The sequence below is a fragment of the Carassius auratus genome, chromosome 17 (assembly GCF_003368295.1).
Source record: "Carassius auratus strain Wakin chromosome 17, ASM336829v1, whole genome shotgun sequence".
In the NCBI taxonomy this organism is placed as follows: domain Eukaryota; kingdom Metazoa; phylum Chordata; class Actinopteri; order Cypriniformes; family Cyprinidae; genus Carassius; species Carassius auratus.
Genome location: NC_039259.1, coordinates 22,876,314 through 22,902,688, shown reverse-complemented (window position 1 = coordinate 22,902,688; position 26,375 = coordinate 22,876,314). Strand labels below are relative to the sequence as shown.

Sequence of the window (26,375 nt, the reverse complement as noted above, 5' to 3'; positions counted from 1 at the left end):
TGAAGCAGCATGAATCTGTATTGGGATCGTGTATAATACAAAATAATTTAGTGTATTTTTACATAAATCTGTTCTGTAATATTGCAGTTATTGAATAAATGTGACCCCGTGGGGAAACTTTTACTAAAGATTTTACTCCCCAGAAAACACTTCCAGCACAGTCTTATCTGGCCCAGGTCTAATTATAGTCATATGTGATGTTTACTCTTGCAGAAGTGCCTTTATGCATGATTTAGTCTCTTGCCACACCAAATGTTCCCTTAATATGCAGCATAATCAGATCTCATTCTGCTCAAAGCCGTGTCTCTGGATATTCCAGCTGTGACCTCCATCCTGAAGCTGATACTTCCTTGTATATCAGAAAAAGCAAAGGTCTTTCCACTCCTCTACCATTACCTGGTCTCACATTCACTAGACAGCCATTAGAAAGCAAATCTCATTCAGTTTAAAGCTTGATAACCATGACAACCAGAAAAGAGGGAGAGAACGAGAGGAGAAACAAAGCAAAACCAACCTTGATTTCAAACATGACATTTCACTATCTATATGTTTACAAGCCAACTCAAATAACAGTAAGGCACAGTAAAGGACAGAAATAGAGAGAAAGAGAAAATGGTGGGACATCCAAACAGCACAGACAAGTGCTGGGTAATTTGCAAGTTACCAAGCAACCTGAAGAACCATACAATCACAGAAAGTAGATTTCCATCCAACCTATCCATCTTATTCCACATTGAATAAAGAGATCATCTGTTTTACATATTAAAGGAAAAGATCCCCTCAAAATGAAAATCTTCTTAAGATTTACTCACTCACAGATTACTCAAGATGTAGATGTGTTTGCTTCTTCGTCAGAACAGATTTGGAGAAATTCAGCATTTCACTTGCCCACCAGTGGATCCTCTGCAGTGAATGGGTGCCGTCCCCTGTTGTCCTCTCAAATCAAAATCCACCAACATATTTATTTAGGACTGTTTTTGATTGTTTTTTATTGTAATGGTGCTTGGTCTGTGCATATTTCCCTCCTGATTCAGATGAGATGGCCTTTTCAATCAAGCAATGGTTTATCTCCAATCTTAATAATGGATTTGTTTATTACAAACATGCACCTTTTTACGATAATATCTACTTAAGATATTAAAGGGGTCATATGATCTGATTTTAAGTTTTCCTTTCTCTTTGCAGTGTTACAAGCTGTTCGTGAATAGATAAGATCCCTAAAGTTGCAAAGACTAAAGTCTCAAACCCAACAGATATTCTATTTAAAAGCTAAGACTCGTCCACACCCTCCTAAAATCATTTAAACATGAACACTTGTCAAGCAGTTGCAACGCGTTTTACGGAGGAATTTTCCTAAACCTGGTGGAGAAGCTTACAATGCCGGCTGTTCTGACTCACAGACTGTAAGTATGTTTTCATATTTAAGCGATTTGCCACTGATGATTCAAATGCAAGTTTTTAGCAGTGTAGAGTAGCACTAGTTGTTTGTAAATTCTCTGATCACAAATGCAGACATATTTTTATGTTTAACGCGTAAAAACACAGTATAAGTCATTATGAAAAAAGTAATTTTGGTCCCCACTGGATGCAACAAATTCCTCGTTTATAATGGGTTTTATTGTTTTTGTATCATCACTGTATGGTAAGAGGCGTAACATTTCCATCACACTCTTGAGGTATTCGGCCAATCACAATGCACTAGATAGCTGGCCAATCAGAGTACACTTTGCTTTTCAGAACAATGAGCTTTATAAAAATCAACGCATTTCAGAAAGGCTGGGTATAGAGGAGAAATAATAATGTAGCTACAGTATGTGGAATAAATGTGTTTTTTAAACATAAACTGCATAAACACCTTTCATTACACCAAATACACAAAATAATGTTCTTTTTTAGCAACATCATATGATCCCTTTAATGTACTGGCACCATGTAGGTTTCCTTTGGATGTTTTATCAGCTGTTTGGATTCTCATTCTGATGGCACCCATTCACTCCCGAGGATCCTTCGGTAAGCAAGTGATAATGCTCAATTTCTCCAATGAATGTTCCAATGAAGCAACAAACTCATTTCCATTGCCTGGGGTTAAGTACATTTTCATTAAGTACATTTTCAGCAAACTTTCATTTTTAGATGAACTGTTCCTGTAAGAGTGCGAATGCATCTGCTTTTTTTTGTTCAACAGAAAAAAAGGAAGTCATATTGATTTGGAATGACATGAGGGGGGAATAAATGATACCAGGATTTTCATCTGTTAGGTGAACGATCTCTTTAAAAATAGACTGCATCAATTGCACCATGTAAGACTGTCAGAAGAAGAGAAAATCAACTCCATGTAACTCCCCCAAGAGCCCTTTTAACTTTAATAATCAACTATTAAATCCTGCTCATTACAAAAGCACAGCTCATCAAACCTAATCAACCATTCCAACACCTTCCAGAAGACAACAGTTCTCCAAGGTGTGATAAAAAACCGAGAGAGTGGGGTATAGTTAGCATGAGTCAGTGCTGTGAAGTGTGTGATTAAATATTTGAACATAACTGTCACGAAAACGACAGGTTCCATTCCGCACAACAAGGTTGAATGCACAGGTCAGCTACAACCGATCCCCAAATGTACACGTCTATAAAATTACGGAAATGTCAGGAGAACTGAATCCTGTAACTCCAGAGGAGGTATGTTAGCAGGAAGTGAGTTGACAGTGTTAATTTCCTAAAGTCAACAGAATTTCAGTTAAGGCTGATATAATACCTCTATTTGGAAAACACGCTGAAGCACATTAATCATGCTCGGCGTTGCACTTGAGGAGGCGTAGTCAACTCTGAAAGTAGGGCACACGATCATGATCTCAGCCCTGTGATGGAGAGGATGTCACGTACAGCTGCTCGTCTTTGTTTCAGTAAAAATGCATTGAAGCCAATATTTTTATACTTCTTCTAATATGATACTTCCCATGCTCATCTAAAACAGAGTTGATACAAAAATAAAGCTTGAATATTATTATATTCCTCATTATTTTGAGGCTTTTCCATCATTAACATCACAATGGTCTCCAATTTCTGATCCCGTTAAAATGAGTCTTTAATTCAAAATCTTTTGAAGACGCATAGCTTGGAGCATGTGCTATAAGATGGAGAATCCTTCAAAAGTGCATTGTGGCTTTCAGATGCAGCTGTTTCGGTCAAGGACAGTGGAAATGTCAGTGCTGCACACTGGCACATCTGTATCTGCCTTTATACTGCAGACATACATTATTTACTGAGATCTATGAGGTCAAGATTATTAATGCAACACTGTTGTTGTGTAGAGACACGGGGCTGAACATAGACATGATTGGATCTTATAAAATCCACAATGTACTAGGAATAAATAGGACCAGATTATGTTGTGTAATGATATTACATCTATCATAAAATGCATAGTTTTGAATCTAAAGTCTGTTTATTCATTTAAAGCTATTGTAATATCACTTTTTTCTTTTGTGGAAAAAAAATATTTTCATGTAATTAAAATGAATGGGAGCTAGTGCTTTCAAGCTTGAATTTCCATAATAATAGCTTAATTTTTTGGAGTTTCACAGTATCAGTCTTTATTCACTTTCATTATATTGAAAAGAGTGGCCGAGATTTATTATACCAAGATAATAATACAAATCCAGGTAAAGTAAATGACAGATTTTCATTTTTAAAAATCAATATTTCTTTAATGCAAGCTGAAATATATTTCAAAATGTAGACTATACTATGAATGCACTGTTTATGTCAGTTTCTAAAATTATTGATCCATATAGCTGCTTCTGCTTTTTTTTTCTTTACCTGTTGTAAAAGCAGTGTAACACACAGCCTCTCATAGCTTATCACTAGACATCTTACTTTTATAAGACTTCACCTCATATCATATGTCTTATGTCTTTACTTTTTAAATATGATGAGGTGACCATAATGAAGCTGATTGTTGAGAGGTTTTTTTCTCCTTTTATTAGTTTGTTTGAACCAAGGACATTGATAATACCTGGAGAGATCTATCTGTTAGTCCATTCATCTCAAACCTTCACTAGTCACTGTCCTCAGCTGTGACGTCAAAGACAGCAGACTTTATAAAAATATAAGTCCATTCCACGCTTTTAAGAGCCCTTCAATCTGCAAAATCAGCACTGCAAAAACATCTCATCTCATCTCTAACAAACTATTTACAATGTAAGTGCCATAGCTGGAAGCTAGTGTAGTTACAACAAAAAACAAAAACATTTTTTTGCTAATTAAAATAAAGTCACACACACACGCATATAAATAAATAAACAAACAATACTAAAAATAACCCTTTTCCTTTAGGGTGTATTGTTTTATGGCCATTGATCATTTAATTCAATTATATAACATGTTATATAAAACTAACCAAACGTCAAATAAAGCGGATGGATTGTAACTCAAAATCCCTGTGTTAACCTCATTGACCAAAATGTCTTTGTCAACATATTTAACCTGACCCTGTGCTTCCAAAGGTCCCTCCCTCCAATGCTATCCCATGATTCCTTCATATGACACAGTTCACAAGGGACCATCTGGTCACATATGACCATTCAACCCCCGGGATATACCTCCAACACTCCACAGGCTTATCTCCATTAAAACCCTTATCCCAGGATCAAGGAGAGTCCCTCGAGCAGCGGCCGGCCCTCTGCTGAGAAATGGTCTTCATCAGAGCGATCCAAACCAGCATGCTCCTATGTGTTGCTTTGGAGATATTGTGTATGTAATTCAAATCTGACATCAGTTTTGTATTTTTCTTGTTATGTTTGCAGACAGAATCCATGGGAGGGGAATTGGTCCTAAATCAGTGGCAAAATGGAGAGTTTAACCCAAGGCCATATTTGTGATATGAGTCTATTTCCTTTCTCCTTGCCAAAGGCAAAAATGGGGATGAGAAGCAAATGTGAGGTAGAAAGGTTTGAATTCATTTCTGACACAGCCTATTTGTGTTCGGTAATTCTTGTTTTTTACTATTTACATTTTTTCTTTGACTGTGCATCAAATAGCTTTACTAAAAGGAGGGAATGCATTCAATGTGCCAGAGGTGAGGAGATGAACTATTTCTCAGGTTTTCTGCATGGAATTCATGAATAAAGCTCAAAATGCAACAAGGGATCTGTATCTCAATGCATCACATTTTCTCTAAAATATATGAACATCTGACCTTTAAGCCTTTAGGAGGCACAACAACACATACTTAATGATACCCAGAGTGTGACTGGAGCTTCATATTTAAAACTCTACAGCAACACACATGCAAAAACTGTTCGAGTCTGTCAGACCATGGAAAAATCCATGGCAGGCATATTAAAAGTTAAGAAAGGTTGAATAAAACATGAAGCCAAATGTACAGCAGCAAAAATAGGCCAAAAAAGACTACTATAAGAAGCCATGCATGGGCCATAGCCTATATGGCATTAAAACAACAGAGCACTATTAAAATGTATCCTCTATGAATGTATGAATTAATAAATGCATGTAATGGACCTTTTTGAATTTCGGTGGTTCTCAGAAGTCATCATAGTTGGGTTAACAAATATAGCGGTGAAAAGAAACTACTGTCCAACAGCAAAAGAAAGAAGTTTTTACAGTATATACTCTTAATTTAAGATTAATTTAACTTAAAATGTTGCTTCTGTATTTTCATGGTAAAGTTCTGGCAATCACATCTGCTGTTTTTACAGTATATTTGAAAGTTGAAAATTGAAAATGTAGAACATTTAAATATTAAAAACCTCACTATTTGGATGTTAATAACTGTTTAAATGTGTCACAGTCTATGGAAATGGTCCACATAAAAAAAAAGGAGAAGAAGAAAATAAATATATGTATATTTACTTTGTCAAAGCACATTTCGGGTCTTATTGTGCACAATGCATCAGTGCACATTATATTAAATAAAAAAATGGCTTGTGTTTGTAATCTTTTATCAGAAAGTAATATCCTGTTCTACCTCTGCAACTATATTTCTTTTCGCCTGCTATCACAAAACCCCTCACCTCCGACTGCTTGGCTCCAAATGGGATATTTTTCACAAGCCAAACAATTCACAAAGGAAGGACACACGTTTCTTCTCATAGAAATGAGAAGTCATATTTAATTTAGAAATACATCAGTGTGCAGAAATAAAATGGGTTGTGACTGACATTCAAAGCATAAAAAAAAACGTAGTCCTCGGTCAAATTTTTTTCCAAAACTCTTTAAAAATGAAGTTTCCAAAAGGAGGTTTTGACAGCAATGCCATAAAATAAAAATTTTTAGGTTCTGCAAAGAACCTTTCAGTGAACAAATCTTAAAGGAACCACTTTTTCTTAGTGTGAAGAACAGTTTAATAACCTAAAGAACCTTTTTCCCCTATTGTGCAATTGATGGTCGTTCTTTATGGAACCATCAATGCCCTTGAAAAATCTTTATTTTTAACGGTTACTATTAAAAGATTCTTCTCAGCTGTAAGCCAGCATGGAATGACAACACAACATGACAAGAAGCAGCAGCTAAAACATTCATAAAAGCAAACCGCATATACTTTTCAAGGATGTTACCCGTGTTTTGCCCCGTGACAAGCAGAAGAGGCACAGCAGACATGATAGGGTTACAAAGAACAAGCCGTGAAATGTGCTGTGTTATCAAAGGCCACATGTCCTTTTTTGAAAAGAGGGAAAAAAGATGACAGTCTGCCCCTAGAAAATGTTGCTATTCTGGGTAAATGCCAGATTGCACACAGACAAGAGAAGCAACCATAAGGATGCCACAAAACCTGCTGGATACAGCCACCTTAAAAGCATATCAAGTTTGAAATGATTATTTGAAAACTTCAGGATTATATATTTGTCATATTTGTGTCAGAGCGTTGGCTGTGTAGTGCAGCAGCGTTCGGGAGGTTCAAAGCAATCATCTTTACCAGAGGGGATTACCGCTTTAAAACCAAAGTGAGTGTCCCATTCAGGAAGGGATAAAGCCCAGTGTACTAATCTGATGGAGCGGAGGTAGCTTGTACGAAGCCATCCATTAAAGCCACCAGCCATAGTCATTTCTGCGGGCTGCTAACTTTCTCTCTGACCCTACAGAGGAGCCTGAACATGTTAGCATTGCACGCCTAGAGCAGAACATGAGCCTGTCATCTGCACAGCCCATATGCACAGCATGGACGGCATTAGTCACCACCAGAGTCAACGAGAGAAGAGAACTTTACAGCAAACAGACAATTTGCATTCGACTGTTTGACATACGGCGCATCCACACAGCCAGTAAAGTCATATGCAGCCTAAGGAGCGTGTTATATCATAATCTCTGACTGATGTGATGTTTCTGTACGTCACAATGTAAAATCACTGCTGAATCACACAACATGAAGTGATTTAGAAACAAATTTCTGTCTCTCTCTCTCTCTCTCTCTCTCTCTCTCTCTCTCTATATATATATATATATATATATATATATATATATATATATTTATATAGTTGTAAATAAAACATCAATTATTGGATTAAGTTTAACAAGAAAAAGATTAGTTAATATTTCCTTTGAGGTCTGTAAATAATGCTCCAAATCCTTTTCAGACAAATGTATCACTGTTTTCATTAAATTTTTAAACACCATGTGTTAGGAAAAGCAGCGCTAGACTTCACACTGTGGAACACCCTTGGAACAAAATGCATACAGGTATAGGGTGTGCCCAACATATTCATTTCCACCTGCATCAAGCGCCTCAATTATGTTCTAAAACTGGATCATTTTGACACCAACCTAAAAATAAAGCAACAATACAACAATTTCCTCCAGCATCCACACATGAACCCCTAAACAAAGTGTCTTTCTGTTCAATGTCACTAGCCTCTCTGAGGGAAGAGTTCGGTGCCAACACCCCGTTAGAAAATATAAAGCTGTAAACAGACCTGATGACAACGAAAACACACCCTGGCCTAGATAAACAGTTATGCAATCTGCACTGGGCACTTCCCCCCAAAACAGAAGAGCAATGTCAACATTACAAGTCCCAAGGCTCTCCTTGAACATCGATGTCTGCTGGCTCACTGCACATGGAGAGGTGTGACAAACTTTTGGCAGTGTTAATTTATATAGAAAACAGCTATACCTTTAAATTCAATTATGGTCAGGGCCCAGCTGCCCTTCAATGTGACTTCAATCACATTTATCATCTATCAACAAGCTCATCTTACATTCAATCAATGTCTTATGATTTAGTATTGCATTAACATAAGAGCAAGTTAACATAACACCATGGAGGATAGGCTTATAAAGATTAAAAAAAAATATATATATATATATTTTTAATATTAATAAGAAAAATGTAAAGTAAAAAGGACAGCTATGATTGCCAGAGTTTTGTTGCAAAATTACCGTGACAATGTTTCTGGCATTATGAAATGGCATTATTTGACTATATATGTCATTAAATAATTTAACATTGATGAACCAACTTATAGGAACCTTTAAAATGCAACAAGATAATGAAAATTGGTCTCTTCATCAACTGTGGTCAATGATAACATGAAGACAAAGCACAACAATAAACCCCTTCATTAAAATCACAAAGTAAATAATGCAATAAATATCAATTAAATATACTAAATCTCATTAAAATGTGATTCCTCACGCAGGGAATTTTTGGAACGCCCCTTTTTTCTAAATAAAAGAAGATTTTATATTTCATAGATATATTTTACCTTAAAGGTATTTTGCTTTGTTATGTGTATTTGCATTTATGCATGCATTTTATATTTATATTTAACAAATGCATACTGAAGATCTTTAAATTTTTCTCCATAAATATAGAATAAAATGCATGTTTTTTTCTTTTAGAATATATTAATTTAACTTGCAGTTGATTATATAAGATAATTTTCCTATATTTCCATTACAGTCACTTACATTTTTAAAGTGCACTCAACCAATATATGGAAAAATATTTCACCCCTACGGTATATGGTTGCAAAATATAGTCCAGAATAACCTTAGTTGTTGTTTGAGTAAATATTCTTTTAATAATGAACGTCTTGCAGGTATATAAAAAATAAATAAAAAATTACCTGGAGATTCATTATTTCAATCTGCTCAAAAACTAGGACACATCTACGATTTATTCAAAAGAAAACGGGTTGTTTGTACCAGTGATGCTTGACTTTCACAAAAGCGTTAATTAAATGCTAAAATAAGTAGTTTTGTCTTTGTTCGGTGCATTTTTAATGTTTTGACGGGCGCGTCTCTTAATGAGCGCTGTCCGCGGTGCTGAAATACACACAACAGGCATGAGCACGAACCAACGCTTTGAATCGATCAGTTACAGTTCTGATATCTATTTGAAACTTCATCGAAGTAAAAACGCTAACTACACTATGATTTTTTTTTAAATAAATTAACGAAGTGAACCTGTGAGAGTTGAGCGCCTACAGCTCATGCAAAAAGCTGTGCAAACAAATCAAAACACCTACCTCGCACTCGATGAACCACGTTGGAGATGTTACTATCGCCTTGCCTCCTTCAGCACTGATTTGGGTCACCTAATGCGCGTGCACACAGCTCTGGAGTGAGTGAGTGAGTGAAAAAAACCTCATCCATCATCAAAGATGGCGTGCCCCTCTGACGTCATAATGAGCCTCAATAGGGCGTGCCCATACAGCCCCTGTGTGAGTGTAAATGTCCCCGCCCTAATCCAGGATGACGAGATGTTCTAGCGCTGATTTAGCGCTCATTGATCCCTGCTTTATGTTATATTGGAATGTATGGGTTATTTGACTCCATCTGATTTATTGTGATTGTGAAATTAAGCAGTTCTCCTTTACAATGCTAGGAAATGACCTTGGGAATCACCTAATAGACTGTGGCCTCAGAGTTGTTGAAATGCCAAATTAAAAGTTTGTCCATTTTGTTTGAATCTGACCATGTCATCAGTTTACAAGGCCTCATTAATGGATAATATATAAATAAACTTGTATAAGGAAGCGTCTGAAAATGGGGGGACAATTGTATTGGTAAAGGCATAGTACACCAATATATGAAAAGTATTAGAAAATGTACTTACCCTCAGGACATTCAAGATGAAGATGAGTTTGTTTGTTCATGGGAATACTATTGGAGAAATTTAGCATTACATCACTTGCTCATCAATGCATCCTCTGCCGTCAGAGTGAGAGCTGATAAAAACATAATAATGATCCACAAGTTATCCATTAATTAACATCTTGTGAAGTGAAAAGCCATCAAGGGATTTTAACTTTAAACCATCACTTCTGGCCAAAATACCAGTCTGTAAGTCATAATATCGCTTCCTCGAAAGATGGATTTGTTCACTACAAACATGCAGCTTTTTGGATGAAATACTCCGTTAATCTGTTCAAAATGCAAGAGTAAAATATCAAGTGGAACAGAAGTTTGCTGAAGTCCCTTGATTTTCCCCTTTTTCTACATATACATTGGGTTTTGAAATGGATGCCTTGTTTGTATTTCCAATATCATTATAAAAAAATAAACAAAAGAAAAACATTGCTTGTTTGTGTCTTGCCCCAAGCATCAAGTCAGCCTGATTTTCTAATGGGAGCAAGATCAGATAAAAGTGCTTTAGCTATATATACTTACAGATTCAGATAACGGGCACGGATCAATAGCACTTATTTCATTATTTAATGGCTTTTAGACTTCTAAAGGTTCTTGCTTACTGTTCTTTCGGTTTGTATTTGTAACTAGAGTGTGTTTCGAGGATGTGTTAGACAAGGTTATTGTGACTTTGGCGAAGGAGGACCTGAAAAAGAAAGCAACAGAAGGCTAGTAGTACAAAACAATCTGGCAAAGTGCTTCACTACATTAAAACAAATCAAGACATAAAATCTGGATACTTAACTCAGCAGGACAGATGAAGGTCAAGAATCTCCTGAGATAAAATACTGTCCGGCCAAGAGGCAAAAAACAGTTTGACTGTTTAAACATGCAATGTAAAACAAATCACACACACCCCATTAGACAGCAGAGGAGAAAATAACTGCTGGAGGGTATGGATATTGACTCAGCACATACAAATGAGACAGTAATGCTAGTCAGTGCAACATCCAACAAACAGAAAAACCCTGCTAAATATATTGATTTACACTTACAAGATTATTAGTCTTTAGCACCCAAGTCTTGTTTACTGTCTGAAGATGCCATTGTTATCTAGAATGAAGTCTGTCACACTGATGTATTGATAACATTTAAATTCAGATTAGGTTGTGAATTGGGTTTTTAATATGAGATGTGATTTACATATCATTGCAGCTCCTTTCTGTTCGTACCGGCAGAGCAAGTGCTGATTAATCCTGAATTCTTTGACACAAGTGCGCATTTACAGGACCCATACTGTTACCAATTAAAGCTCATTTATTTAAGCCAGATTCTCTTCAGTTTTTCTTGTCAATCAGCACTGCCAGAACCCACCCCCACAACATATCAGAAAGAGCCCTTGTTGCTCATGACAAAAAAAAAAAGGTGGGAAATCTGTCATTAACCTCATCATCTGCCTACCATCGATGATTGCATGCTGAACTGTGAATAAGCAGCAGAAACAATATCCCATCTTTGTGTAGGGTTAATGGCACTGCTGCAGATGCAGATAATTATATAGGAGAAAATACATGTGAAGTAATAAAAAGAGGCAGATTTAGAGAGAGCCACCTTTCTAAATATCATGTGCGCATCTTAATGATTCAAATACATATGACATTCAGCATATTTCAGCAGCATGGAACATCACAGTTTTTAAAGGACTCACTCTCAAATATCTGATGAGGTCAAACTGGATCCACTAACTTGAACATGCAAATTAACCATTAATTATGATCTTTTACAATTTGGTATTTTAGACCATAATTGGAATAAACACAAAAAATATGAAAGGCTGTCATATATTAAAGACAGAGAATGGAATACAAGCTTTACTGCACAGTACTATACACTGTGGAAGTCTGTTTTCACACACTTAAAAATAAAGGTTCAATATTTGATTCCATGGTACTGACCTGTTTCGACCGTAAACACATTTTGTCCTATTGAAAGTGTATTCTATACACTTAAAAATAAAGGACGCAAGAGTGGTTTTCACTCTGATTCCATAGAAGAACCATTTTTGGTTCCCCAAAGAACTTTTCAGAGAACAGTTCTTAAAAGAACATTTTGACAGCTTTGTACCATTTTTCTAACAGTGTAGATCTTTCTCTTTAGAGTCACTAGAATGCTGATTTGAGCAACTGGCATTCACTGGAATTATAAATACATTTCAATTTATTTAAAACTAATAGTGTCCTAAAAAACAGAATGTTATGTTATATTATGTTATGATAACATTTGGACTTGATACTTGTTTCACCTTCATTTATTGAATAACCTTCATCTGCTTTTCTACATATTTCTCCCTCCTCATTTGTGGGACACCTTTCTCCTTTCCCCCTCCTCTTCCTTTTTCCTTTGGAGCTATAGATTAGGAGCTGAGGTGAGTGTGTCTGTGAGTGCCACATCATCAAGGCAATTAACTTCAGCACTGGAGCCGATTATCATTTCCTCATCCTTTTAAGGCCTTGCGCTTTAACAGTCCTGGTGTACAGTATGAATTAATTATTTAATAATATCGAATCTAACATGTCTATTGATTGCCCTGCTTCTGTCTGTAGTGCAGAAGAATTTATATCTTCAGTGTCTTGTCCTTGCTGCAATGGCCACTTGAACTATCATCACATCCGGCTGCACAGATAGAGTTCCAGCTGACTCCTCTGTGTCTCCTTTCATGCGAACGTGCCGAGTCAGAGCCTGTGAACAACAATGTGCAGGTGTTCTGAATTTCTATTGAGCTTTGCAGAATTTACATTCAATGGAGACGAACAGCATTTAAAAGTACATTTTAGACATAGAGTGAGCTGTCTGGTTTTTAGGGTCTTGTAAAAGAAATAGTTAATCCAAAAAGGAAGATTTGCTTAAAATTGACTTACCTTCAGGCCATCCATAAAAAAAATAAAAAAAATAAATAATAAAAAAAGATGGATTTGTTGCAATTTGAAATAGATTTGGAGAAATTTAGCATTGCATCACTTTCTCACCAGTGGATCCTCTGTAGTGAATGGGTGCCGTCAGAATGAAAGCAGCTGATAAAAAAAGAAAAATCACAATAATCCACAAATAAACCACACCACTCCAGTCCATCATTCTTGTGAATTGAGAAACTGTGTTTGTAATATACAAATCCATTAAATAATTTTAACTCCAAACCATTGCTTCTAAAATATGATTAATACATATTCAATATCCAAATTTTTCAATCAGAAGAGAAATATGCACAGATCAAACACTGTGACAAAAGACCAAAACAGCTCTCTCTCTCTCTCTCTCTCTATATATATATATATATAAACTTTGCACTAGAGGAAGTGTTATTATGATTTATCAACTCATTCTGATGGCACCCATTCACTGCAAAGGATCCATTGTTGGTCAAGTAACGGAATGCTAAATTTCTATTCTGATGAAGACACAAACTCACCTACATCTTTAATGGCCAGGGGTTGAATACATATTAGTTTTCAGGAGAATTATTTATTTAAACACCTCTAAACAGAGTCATAGTACAACACCTATGTGCTGTGCAAATTATTTCTTGTACACAATATTTTATATCTGGCCTACATTAATAAAATTAACTTTTCAGTGTTTCTTCCTTTAACATATCCAGACAAAATTCTAATTTTAATCTTTAAATACATAAGCAGACCTATTATTAATGTCTTGTTGTCAACCAAAATGTTGTCCCAAGTTAAAATGGTGCATTAAATTATGCATTATTGTGTCTGATTGCCCCCTACTGGCCAATGTGATGATTTAAATCATGCACGTGTTCATGCATATTTCAATCAGAATGACACAATCACTTACAATGATTAATGTGTTACCTTGAAACATATGACTGACATCTCCTTTTCCTGTGTTCAGTGGGGGTTGGTGATTAGAGCCAAAGTCACAGGAGAAGCGCAAAGGAAAAAGGCTTATAGAGCAGGTGGTGCTCTCAGTCAGGGGTTTGTACAGCAGTATACCAAATGGCAGAACACTAAGGTGACCACTGTGCATCTCAGTGACTGATTTTGAAAGGTTATTTTTATCCACTGTCAAGAAAAGGGATTTACATGGTTTTTCTGTGGTCCTTCTTTCATTTTTTTCTCAAATGACAAAAGACGAACAAGTCTTGGAAAGACACATTTTTCAGAAATAAAAGAAAGACAGTAGCTCTGAATGCAAAGCAGGTTTTGCACAGAGACATTTAATTTATTCCACCCCAGTCATTCAATCCCATTCAGCTCTGGGATGCTCTGTTGAAGTGTATGAAGTCCTTGAGAAGCGTCTTTTTGTCAAAGTGTTCCCTTCGACTTCTCAGTGTGTTGCGAACTGTTGGTAAGATGTTTCCCCCAAAGCTAGAATGCAGAAAACATCAGAAATTCTCAGTGTCTATCGAACATTAGAAATTTTATTTTTATATTATATTTATATTATCTTACGGCTTTGGGAACAAAGCTGATGTCAGACTTGTTGGTGCCACTTCTAATCTTGAACTTTGGGTTCTTAACTATGATATTGTCTCTCAGGTCTTTTTTCACAGCTGCTGAAACCAATGGTGCTGGTGACCGAATACGCATCTGCAAAAACAGAATATAACTCATTAAACATCCAAACTATAGCTATAGAAAGAAGGGCATTTCCCCTTTTACCTTTTCTTGTGCTGAAGAGGCTGTTTTTAAAGTTGGTTTTTCTTTGTCCTTTCTGCTGAATTTGGCCATGAGCAAAGCAATGATTCTCGCATCGCCATAATTTATAGCAATGTCCAAGCAATTCTGGTCTGTGTATAAAAAAATATTGAATTGTTTTTTAAATAAATGAAGAAAAATATACAAATAGTAGACTACTGTTACAAAAGTTTTCTATTTCAAATTAAATTTGAACTTTCAATTCTTCAAAGAATCCAGATTTTTTTTAAATATGGACTCCACAAAATTAATCAGCATATTAGATTTCTGAAGGATCATGTGACACTAAAGACTAGATTAAAGGCTGCTGAAAAGGTTTTTCACCCTATATCACATGAATAAATTACATTTAAAAAATATTTACATAATATATATATATTATGTAACATTTAATTTATTCCTATATATAGACTTTTTCAAATATCCTTAAAATTCTTAATTTAAGTCTTAATGACATTAAACTTTCGAAAAATAATATAATGTAGAAAAAATAGAGGCATTTCAATATCAAACCCAGCACCTCTCTTGTTTTTTGCCATGACATTGGCTCCAGCTTTGATGAGATACTCTACACAGCTGAATCGACAGCTTTCAATAGCTCTCATGAGTGGAGTTGCTCCATTCATTGCCACTGCATCCACCACGGCTCCAGATTGCACCAGCATGATGGTAATGTCTACATGACCTGCATGGCAAGCATGGTGGAGGGGCGTCCAGTTAAACTGGTCAGCTGCATTGACATCAGCCCTACAGAGGAGTCAAATAAACAATGTTTTTTTTTTTTTTTTTTAATTACACAGTCTAATGGTCCTCCAATTACATTAAATCTGCAGTTTTCTTTTAGCATTACCTCAGTGAAATGAGGAATTTAGCTACTTGGTAGTTGCCACAGCTGCATGCTGTCATGAGTGGCGTCTTAAAGAACTGATCCTTGACATCAACAGGCACTTGTTGGGTAAACGCCAGGCTGAGAGATTCTAGATCTCCAGTCTTCACACAATAATGGATGTTGGTATAGGTCTTTTCAGACTCATCGATATACCAAGCCGAATCATTCTCAATGGGGTGAATTGGTGGCCGGTCTGGGTTGAACCGGTTGCTGTCAGTAAATGGCTGGTAGATCTCGATCAGGTAGTAAGGTAGTCCACTGTCCTCTCTTATTGAGATTTGCTCAGGTGGCATTATGCATATGGGTAACGATGGGGCAGATTTGCCACTCTTCTTTTCCTTGCTACCCTTTTCCTTCTTAGCCTGCTTCGGAGCGTAGGATGAGATGACAAAGGCCTTCTGGAGGTACTTGAGGCCTTTGAAAAAGTCATTTATGTTGACGACACTTTCACGGTTTTTGTCATGTTCCATGATGATCCTTTGTAGGTTCTCATTACTTACAGGAGCTTGATGCGCTTGAAGCGAAGACACAAAATTTTCAACAGAAATGTTTTCAACACGTTTGTCGAGTCCCTCAGCCATTTCAAAGGCTTTGCGCAAGGTTGTCTCGTGCTCACAGGACCAGTCGTGAAGGGTGACGGCCCAGAGTTCATTGGGGTTTATAGCATCGGGTGCAGAAAGCTTCACATGCATCTTCTCTGCTTTTTTGAGCTCCTTCAGGGCAGCTTTGTGGCCATTGCTTTTGGCGACTTGGCTTGGAAGTTGACCTTCCAGATTCTTCAGTTTAGGATTACATCCTGTTGTAGACAAAAGAGAGCACTCCCATGAATAAAGGTGCGGTCACATTTACCATTGTTCTGCAAGATTTTGTTGGTAAAATCCAGACATTCCAATAGAAATTTGATGTGATGTGAAACAAGTTCATTTCACTGATAAGCAGCTCTACTGAAGACAGTAGTGTGTCGGTATTCAGCTTGAATCAGGTCAATGTTTATTTAATTTAGACAGTAATTGTTTTGGGGAAAATGGAAAGACATTAGACCCAGCCTACCTCTTTGGGCCAGGAATCTACAGCACTCATTAAAGCCGCCAGCCGCAGCGAAGTGCAGTGGTGTGTTACCCTTAGTCGAGCTGATACCCAAGTCAGCAGAGTATGCAGACAGCACCTGTAAAACCTGAACAAAGCAGAGACAGTAATAGTCTCCAAAGTGAAACAAAGGTGAATGTGCTATTGTGCTATTCAGAATGCCATGGCATAACCTCAAGGAAACCTCCTTCTGCGGCAAAGTGGGCAGCACATCGTCCTTCCTGATCAAGCATGTCAGGATTCCCTCCTTTTTGTAAAATGGCTCTGACAAGCTTCACAGCACCAGCCTTAGATGCCTCCATGAGCGCAGAGCATCCTGTCAACTTTGGAGAGCCAAAACATAACAAATATACTGATTCAACTCAAAATCCACATTTTCATGCTGACCTATTAAACAGACTGTCTCATATTTTATATGGAAAATTAGAAAGACTCCAAATTACCAATATGATCAAAACTTTGCTGAAAAAACATAACTTTTGTCATCTGATCGATAGTTACTACTTTTTTTAGCAATTAAAAGGCCTTTTAGTATTATTCTAAAAACGTAGTCTTTTTGATATATAAATCTTTATTGATTTAAGAATAACCTTACATTGTAAGCAATATTTCTAAATCATGTTAAAATGATATATTAGGCTTCTGGGGAACTTTTTTTTTCATCTCTCAGTCATCATTGTATTGCATTGTATTATATATTTTACCTGCCACAATAAAGTCTAATCTACAGAACTTTAATCATAAAGCTAAATATTTAATCTTACTAAGACAAATTATTGAAAGAGAGAGTGACAATTAATATTTATATGCATTTTATGTAAGTAGCCTATGAAACCGTTATAAAGATCTCATTGACCTACATTACAAGCTATGATGCTATCAGATTTTTTGGCCATATAAATAATAATTTATGGCCATTAGCAACTGCGAAATATTGCTCAGTTTGGACATCTAAATAAAGCTTCAAAGTCCTAATATGAGCTCCATGTTGTCACTATATCATACTATATGAGCTATAAAAGTAGTTGTAATATTATGTATTTGTAAAAGAGAACTTTGAATCATCTATGCATACAATTTTGGATTCTTGCTGTGTCAAACATATAAGGGAACATTAATCTGATTCTGTGCTATGATTTGAGGACAGATCTCCAACCTGATTCACTGCATTTGGATCAGCTCCTTTCTCCAAAATGTTTATGCACAGATTTTCACAGTCCTTCGCATGCTCACAGGCGAACACAAGCAGTGGCTTCCCTGAGTTAGAAACATTGTTGACATCTGCGTTGCAGCCGAGCGCCATCTGCAGGCAGAGAGCATGTTCTTTAGCTGGAGAGATGCAGTAGAACAGCACCCCTACAAATGAAGAGGATAATTAGTAAAAGCAATACTAAATATAACCGAGGAAATTACAATAAAAAAATATTTCAAAGAACAAAAGCATTACCTTTTTTTTGTACCTATATAATAATTTTAACGTATCGGTATAGGTAAATACACTGTAAACAAGTTCGATTAAAATTGTAGAGAACATAAAAAGATGTTCTTGCCTTTTCCCTCTTCATCTGTGAGATTCACATTTGCATGATTTGTGATTAAAAGAAACACAATATTGAAGTAGCCCAACTGTGCAGCCAGCATCAGTGGTGTGCGGCCCTTCTTGTCCTGTATGTCAGGGTGGGCTCCCAGTGACAGAAGGAACCGTACCAAGTCTTCATCACGGTCCAGAGAGGCTTGGTACAAAGCACCGAGTCCTTGTTTGGGTTCGGTCAGATTTAGCAGATTGGATACACCCACGTCGACCATCTTATTTATCTGTGCTTTGTTTTTCTCCCGCACATATTGCAGGAGTTTATAGATCTGGAGGACCTCGAGGGTGCCTTCCGCCACCCAGTTTACCACACTTGCTGAAGTCTCCTCCATTCTCTTATCTATTAGTCTTCAAAAATAATAAATCATATTAAAAACATGGCAGTGGGGCAACTGAAAGCCTGTCAGATCATGTGTACATTCAAATATTTAAACAACAAATGCGTTTTTAGAACTTACTACAAAAACGTAACTGACAGCAAAGTCTCGGCTGCACTCGGTAAAAATCGGAAATCATCGTGTTCAGCTCGCGCTGACACTTTCGGCCACACTCGGTAAAAGCCGTTAGACTTCGTGTCATGTTTACGCTCTCCAGTTCACTGAAAGATAAACGTTCTCCCGTTCCTGTGTGGAACAGTGTAACGTCATGACCTTTCGTCTCGTGTCCATAGTTCAGGATTTCGTTCTGCAGGAAGAATATGGGAGACAAAAAGATACTCAGCATTGGTTTGGTGTGTCTAGATATCATCAATGTTGTTGATAAATACCCGGAAGAAGATACTGATACCAGGTAAGAAATTCTGATAATAATGTAGGCCTATGATAGCTAATTATTTATTTTAATGCACTTTTAGCGTTAGCGTTCCGAACGCATAATCAGACCATAAAGAGCATGTATATAAGTGTTATACAATAACGTGCAGCTGGTTGTTAGGTGTTTGTCTCAGAGATGGCAGAGGGGAGGAAATGCATCAAACACGTGCACAGTTTTGTCTCTTCTTGGGGCCCCGTGTGCTTTTATGGGGTCCTTGGCTCCTGGACCAGTAGCTGAGTAAGTGTTTTTATACCTACTATTATGCAACAACATTTTAAAAATATTATGTATACTTTATATATACATGCATGATTATTAGGAGTTCCTTATTTTCAGCAATGACGTGTATTTGGTCAAAATACAACACATAAAGTCATGTTGAAAAATATTGTTACAGTTTAATATAACTATTTTTTTCTATTATTAATTATTATATGTTATTGTATGTACTTGATATATGCATTGTAATTTATCCCCATGATAGCAAAGCTGAATTTCATCATGATCCTTCAAAATTCATTCAAATATGCTGATTTTGCACTTAAGAGATATTTATTATCAATGTTGAAAACAGTTGCACTGTTAATTTTTTTTGCCAAAACCATACTTTTTTTTCTCCAGAATTCTTTGAATCTTGCATTTATTTGAAAAAAGAAAATCTTTTGTAATAGCAAATTATATTTACTGTAACATTTGATCAATTTAATGCATCCTTGCTAAATAAAACTATTAATTTATTTGAAAATAATCTTACTTTTCCCAGACTTTTGAATGGTAATACATTGGTTTTCCCAAAATATTATGTAAATCAACTGTTTTCAACATTGATAATAAGAAATGTCCCGAGCATCAAATTATTATATTAGAATGATTTCTGAAAGGTCATGTGACACACTCAAATTTTCTTACTCCTGCAATTTCCTGCCCGACACACAACTTAAGTTTATATACACTGCACACATGTATTCTTTATAGATATACTTTTCCTTGGTAATTTGTTCTTCTAGCTTCATCTTGAATGACTTTCAAATGTACAAGATTGACATCTCTCTTCTTCTGGAGCATGCTGAATGCTCCTTTCCAGCTTCTGTAGTAATCAGCAGTGTGACGACAGGAAGCCGTACAATTCTGCATATGAACAGGTTTGTGTGCGAGTTTGTGTGTACTGTAAGTACTATGAAGCTCTTTCCTCACAGGATGGCTGTCACAGCAGATCACATCAAAACAAGGAAAATATGCTAACTGCTCAAAGTGGTAATGCTTTTTCCCTTTAAAGGGTGCACTAAAGGTGAATGGTTCAAAGTTCTGGCACGCTTTGTGAGCCTGTTGTATGTTTTTCTTCGCAAATCACTCAGTAGTGCATATGGGTCACTGCAATGCCTCTCTATTTGCTGCACTAGTTTCATCGTGGGGGATTTTGCACGGCGTGGGGTGGACATATCTGGTGTGGCTTGGCAGCCGTGGGGTGAGACCCCGTGTGCCTGTTGTGTGGTGTGTCCCACCAAGGGCTCGCGCACTGTCGTGCTCTCGGACACGTAAGAGTAGCATCCAAAGTTACAACAATCATAACATAGCCAAAGTTAGATGGGCACCTGGTAAATTACCATTTCCCATTCTCTAACATAATCTAAGAAAGTATTTCCGCAATGGCACTGCTGTAATTGACAATAATTTAGACTTAAAGTAGCTGCCATTAACAAATCATGACAATTTGACATTGCATGCATTAATTTGAGTGCTTAATTTTTGTCGGGAATTTGTTATTTTCAGTTAATTTATGTTTTACTATTAAATGTCTGTTTTATACAAGATTATTAAACAACACACAACAGCACACAATGTCAAAGCTTACTAACTAACTAGCTTATTCCACAGCTTTCTGACTTTTCAGAATTACATGATTCTGAAAGATCAGTTGCTACATTCTATGGCCAAATATTTAAAATGGAATATGTATATGTTAACCACTAAACTATATAAATGAATTTTTATATCATTATGAAGCTCACATCATCATGTAAATTTATTTGATAAGCACCCGTGTAATAAGTTGTGTAACGTCCAGTCATTCAGTGAGCTTGTTTCTTTAAAAAAGGTCATTGTGACTTATCTCACAGTTTTGGCATTTTCATCAGAATTGAAAAATATAATATAATCTCAGTTAAAGATATAAATATCTTGCAATTCTGACTTTATATGTAAACGCATGACTTTATAGATACAGTATAAACGCACAATTCTGAAAAGAAAAGTTTGAATTGTGTGATAAACCAGCAATTGTGAGAAAAAGTTGCGAATAGCTTTTTATTTGGAATTCTGTAAAAAAAAAAAAAAAAAAAAAAAGAATTGTGATTCAGAATTTTGAGAAAAAGTCAGAATTCTGAGGGGAAAAAATCTGAATGGTGATATTTTTTTCACAGAATTTTTGATTTGTGAAGAAAAAATATCACCTGGTTAAGGTTTATCTCCGTGGTTAAGAATGTATATTGTCCTCACTTTCAATTGCTTTGTTTGTTTTTTAATATATAAAACAACACTTATTTTTACCTAGGCCTTGAATAATATCTCTAGTCTAAAACCTTTTCTTTTTCTTTTTTTTTTGAGAACTTCCAAAATATTTTCCGCCTTTGGTTTAGTATATAATCACAATTATCTTGTAATCACAGCACAAAGCTGACTATTTGTACTGATGATTGTTATCAAATGCTTACCGTATACAAACCGACAGGCATCCGGTCTAGGGCAATAATCTTGGGTTTTTCCACTATACAGACCTTTCACTGATTCAGTTTGTGACTGTAAACAGTTTTTAATAATATGATTATAGCAGATCATGTCAAAATAATGGATAGTGACCTATCATGTACACAAAGTACAATTTTTATTTACTGATCGTTCTTTAAACACTGATTGCTGTAGTCTGAAATACAAGAGAACTTTCATCAGCTATTCTCTCTGCTTAATCAGAAACTTACCAGATGTTTCTGTAGAAGATTTTTCAAAGGTGGACCTGAGCCAGTACAAGTGGATCCACTGGGAGGTGAGAGTGTCTGCCAAATATCTTTCACTTGCTTCATAGTAACACTCCAAGTTCACACTACTCACACTGAAACACTATTTAGGTTATATATATATAATATAATAGCTTTATTCCAGAGAATAATGAGAAAACTAAAGCTGATTGTTTTATGAATGCATTTTCAGGGCCGTAACGCTGACGAACAAGTGAAGATGATTGAGAGGGTGAGAGAGTATAACAGCAAACAGGAAGAGAAGAACAGAATCACCATCTCTGTGGAAATAGAGAAGACCAGGGAACCCCTCTATCAGCTCTTCCCTCTTGGTGATTTGGTATGATTTTTTACATGATTTAAACAAGCTTCACATGAATAAAACACATTTTGTTAACGTGGATTAACCACATCGTCAAATGTTCTTTGTAAACTGGTTTTGGACTGTCAGATCACTCTAAATATTTACATTTTGAACATTTATTCAAAATATTTTGTGTATATTATAATGTATGTATACTACCGTTCAAATGTTTGGGGTGAGAATGATTATTTTATGATTATTGTTTTATTATTATGATCATTTAAGGAAGCATTAAATTGATCAGAATTTATAATTTTATAAAAGATTTTGATTTCAAATTGTTTAAAATTCAGCTTTGTGACCGTATGAAAAAAATACATTTAAAATGTTAATAATATTGCTTAATAGTATTGTTTTTATTGTATTAAATATATTACATAAATATATTTAAATAAGACTATTTTAAATATATTTAAAAATGTCAAAATATATGACTTATAAGTAGGTCCTATACACAATCTGGATTCCACAAATATTTCTTTTTTTTTTTTGCTTTGATTTTTAAAAAACTGGGAGCTGAAGTCCTACTATATGATAATAACAAAATTCAACAAAATATTTAATAAATGAACATGCAATCAGCAGAAGATTTAAAGGAGCAGTGCATTTAAATTCTGTGGAAATCTGAGTGTGCCGATTATATATGCAGGTCAGGTAAAACATTTGTGATATGTTTGTACACTACACAGCTTGTTTATCAGTGGCTGCTTTCACTCAGGTCTTTGTCAGTAAGGATGTGGCCCAGCACTTTGGGTTTACCTCAGCCGCTGCTGCATTGAAGGGTATCTACGGTCGTCTGAGAAAGGGGTGAGTCAGTTTTAAAACCTCCACTAGATGTCATTAGTGATCCAAAAATTCTGGCCATGTCTATTCATAATCACTGCTTAAGTTTGTGCTTTTTTAAAATATTAGCTGTTCCATTTGTTTAGATGAGTTTTCTTGTGTGTCTAGAGCTACCCTAATTTGTGCCTGGGCAGAAAAGGGAGCGGATGCTATGGGTCCCGATGGTGTAATTATACATTCAGATGCATTCCCGCCTGAGAAGCTTGTAGACACTCTTGGAGCAGGAGATACGTTTAATGCCTCTGTGTTATATTCCCTTTCAAACGGTAAGGATGAAGGTCTGATTCTGAAACACAAAGAAGTAAGGGGTTATTGTAAGTTGTGGATTTAAACCAAACTGGATCCTTTTTCTTTTCTGCAGGGGGCAGCCTGCAGGATGCTCTCACATTTGGCTGCCAGATTGCGGGTAAAAAATGCGGCATCCACGGATATGATGGAATTTTACACTGAACATGGCGGAGAGGTGCACAGCTGGAATGTAGTACAGACATGAAGCATGATGATAAACTTAACTAGCGTTGTAAAACAGTAGTCATTGTCAAGGCATGATGAGGTACTGGAAAATGGTGCTTCACATAGAAAAGACTAATGTTTATGCAAAGAATAAGTCTAAATTATGGTGGTACAGTATATCCTACTGATGTTCCTCTGTATTAAGAATCAATAAATTGAAGAAAACAACTTGCAACCCTTCACTTCCGCTTAAAAAACAAAACAAAAAAAAACTGTAAAATTGCGATATCAAAAAGAAAATAAATTTCATTTTAGAATTTTTGTGTACACTACCAGTCAAATATTAGGAATAATATTTTTTATACATATACATATTTTCTTTAAAAAAATGCATTTGATCAAAAATACTAAAATATTACAAATATTAATCCTGTGACATATTATTACAGTTTAAAATGACTGTTAAAATGTTTTCTTTTTTAATATACTTTAAAGTGTAATTAATTTACTCCTGTGATACCAAAAACTGAGTTTTCAGCATTATTACTTTAGTCTTCACTGTCACATGATCCTTTAGAAATCTTTCTAATATGCTGATTTGCAGCTCTAGAAGCATTTTTTGTTATTATCAATGTTGAATACAGTGATACAATTTCTTTCAGAAGTTTTGGGTAAGAAATGAATACTGTTATTTGTAAAGGATGCAATAAGTTGATCAAAAGTGACAGTGAAAACATTCATAATGCAACAAAAAACTATTTGCTTCAATTTACATTCAAGTATTAAAAAGCAAAAGCAGTTTCAACATTGATAATAAAAATAACTATTATTAATAAGAGCACCAAATGAATATCTAAATAAAATAATATTTCACAGTATTACTTTTTTACTGTACTTTTTATCAAATAAATGCAGCTTTGATGAGCATAAGAGCCTTTTATGAACACATTAGTCTAAACTTTTAACCTAAACCTGTACTAAAGAAAAAATATTGTGAGCATACTATCCTACAGTGCTTTGATAATACTTATGAGTTATGAGAAGGAGTTCAGGGATATTGTTCCCTGATTGATACTGAAGTGTTGGCAAGCATTTCTACTGCAGTAGGGAGCACATGCCTGAGTGTTTGCACTGTATGCAGAGAAAAAGAGACAAGGGAAGACAAAGATGTGAAGTGAACATAAATGAAAGACAAACAGGATACGTGACATTTTCCCACCCAGTCCCATTTAGACACAGCTGGCCAGAACTACACGGATTCTTTTACCACACCCAATGTGCATTAATGACACCCTGTCTGTCTGATAATATATGTCTGACATTTACTTAGGGGAAAATTATACAAACCGAATTCCTTTAAGCCTACGTTTTTGATATACTGTAAAATGCACTCTTCTCAAATTTGTGGAAATACTGTGTCACATGCCTAGAAATCTGTAGCAATCTATGTCAAATGTAAGTAACTTTTGTGACTGTAGGTACAGTAGTTCTTACTTTTAAACTGTACAACTGTAAACATACTTAGCATGAAATTAACCACATTTATCAGTGCACATTATTCCAAAGAACAAATAACTTCATAATATGTCATCGAAATGTAAATGTAACTTACTGGACCTCAGAACCAACTTTTCTTTTCAGCCACAAACATGAATACATGAACATGAATATGATTTGAGAAGAGAAGGTAACCAGTAGCCAAATAGCAATTTATTATCATGGGCTATGTAGCCTAGTAGTTAAAAGTTATGCATGACTTAGTTGTTGCAGTAATATACAACTGATTTGAAAAAAAGTGAAAAAGCTTGTCTTTTTGGATATGTCGAGACTTTCTCAAAGGGGAAGTTAGGCATCAGTCTCCTCATCCTGATTAAAAAGACTCCTTAATGTGCATGCCAATGTTGATTCCTCTCAATCCACTGAAATTTCATGTTCAGCTCATCTCCATTTTACACTTTGGATGATCCAATCCAACCCTGATGAATAAAATAATGTTTCATCCTACTTACATTGACTATTCTGTTTAATTTGGAAATGTGTTTCATTACAAAACTAAAAAGGATTTTGAATGCCATTTCATGCTGACTTTATCAAAGAAAAGAGCAAAACAATAGATTTTTGATTTTCCCTATGTACTGTATTTAGAGTTCTCAACGTTATAAAAGCAATGCAATATGAAGAAATGAAAAAACAAACAAACATAAAAACTCCCAATGGTGGCCCATATCAGAAAGAGGGCAGGAGGTTCACTTACCAACACTTTGTCTAGACACCAGTGACTTGACAAGCAGAGGTCATTATTCATCATAAACTACATCCCCATATGACTATGGATGGACACCCAGAAATGTTTTTCTTTCCATTAAAACACAAGCCAATCTCCAAACGACTTCTCTGGCTTGCGACATGGAAAATTAAATGTATTGTGCACTCCTCTCCTTCACAGCGTTTCTGTGCATAAGCCTCTAAAAACCAGAAACAGCGGGTCTTTTCTATTTTTTGAACATGCTTTCAATCACATTTT

At 35.7% G+C, this 26,375-nt stretch overlaps 3 protein-coding genes across 8 annotated transcripts in view; 1 reads left to right on the top strand and 2 right to left on the bottom strand.

The window, feature by feature from the left end:
* The window catches only part of LOC113117638 (synaptosomal-associated protein 25-B), a 34,826-nt gene extending 25,214 nt beyond the window's left edge, over window positions 1–9,612 (bottom strand). The window contains exon 1 of one of the 2 annotated variants that reach the window (XM_026286440.1): window positions 9,483–9,612. The gene's annotated coding sequence lies outside the window, so the exon portion shown is untranslated. The remainder of the gene's footprint in view (window positions 1–9,482) is intronic. The other variant, XM_026286439.1, reaches the window with a different exon arrangement.
* Window positions 9,613–14,302: 4,690 nt separating this feature from the next.
* Window positions 14,303–18,958, bottom strand: LOC113117636 (ankyrin repeat and EF-hand domain-containing protein 1-like). 2 transcript variants are annotated; one of them, XM_026286433.1, is made up of 10 exons: window positions 18,826–18,958; window positions 18,327–18,715; window positions 17,933–18,132; window positions 16,950–17,099; window positions 16,741–16,864; window positions 15,652–16,486; window positions 15,322–15,548; window positions 14,766–14,893; window positions 14,556–14,693; window positions 14,303–14,471 (listed from the first exon to the last, which is right to left on the bottom strand). In XM_026286433.1, the coding sequence occupies exons 2-10, from the start codon at window positions 18,697–18,699 to the stop codon at window positions 14,409–14,411; spliced, it is 2,238 nt and encodes a 745-aa protein (XP_026142218.1). In that variant the 5' UTR covers window positions 18,700–18,715; window positions 18,826–18,958; the 3' UTR covers window positions 14,303–14,408. The 2 variants fall into 2 exon arrangements, with proteins under 2 accessions (XP_026142218.1, XP_026142217.1); XM_026286432.1 differs by lacking the exon at window positions 18,826–18,958 and having other exon boundaries at window positions 18,327–18,801.
* Window positions 18,938–24,079, top strand: LOC113117637 (ketohexokinase-like). Of its 4 annotated transcripts, XM_026286434.1 has the most exons (9): window positions 18,938–19,156; window positions 19,301–19,417; window positions 20,188–20,322; window positions 20,581–20,715; window positions 22,148–22,220; window positions 22,385–22,531; window positions 23,274–23,362; window positions 23,507–23,664; window positions 23,760–24,079. In XM_026286434.1, the coding sequence occupies exons 1-9, from the start codon at window positions 19,065–19,067 to the stop codon at window positions 23,846–23,848; spliced, it is 1,035 nt and encodes a 344-aa protein (XP_026142219.1). In that variant the 5' UTR covers window positions 18,938–19,064; the 3' UTR covers window positions 23,849–24,079. The 4 variants fall into 4 exon arrangements, with proteins under 4 accessions (XP_026142219.1, XP_026142222.1, XP_026142221.1 ...); XM_026286437.1 differs by lacking the exon at window positions 20,188–20,322; XM_026286436.1 differs by lacking the exon at window positions 20,581–20,715.
* The last annotated feature ends 2,296 nt before the right edge of the window (window positions 24,080–26,375 follow it).

Coding starts and splice junctions, on each gene's coding strand:
- LOC113117636 (XM_026286433.1), bottom strand. CDS start 18,699: ATGGAGGAGACTTCAGCAAGTGTGGTAAACTGGGTGGCGGAAGGCACC. Junction 16,865..16,949: donor CAGAAGGAGGTTTCCTTGAG/GTTATGCCATGG, acceptor TGCTTTGTTCAG/GTTTTACAGGTGCTGTCTGC. Junction 14,694..14,765: donor CCTCTTCAGCACAAGAAAAG/GTAAAAGGGGAA, acceptor CTGTTTTTGCAG/ATGCGTATTCGGTCACCAGC.
- LOC113117637 (XM_026286434.1), top strand. CDS start 19,065: ATGGGAGACAAAAAGATACTCAGCATTGGTTTGGTGTGTCTAGATATC. Junction 20,323..20,580: donor ACAATTCTGCATATGAACAG/GTTTGTGTGCGA, acceptor TTGCTGCACTAG/TTTCATCGTGGGGGATTTTG. Junction 22,532..23,273: donor TCTTCCCTCTTGGTGATTTG/GTATGATTTTTT, acceptor GCTTTCACTCAG/GTCTTTGTCAGTAAGGATGT.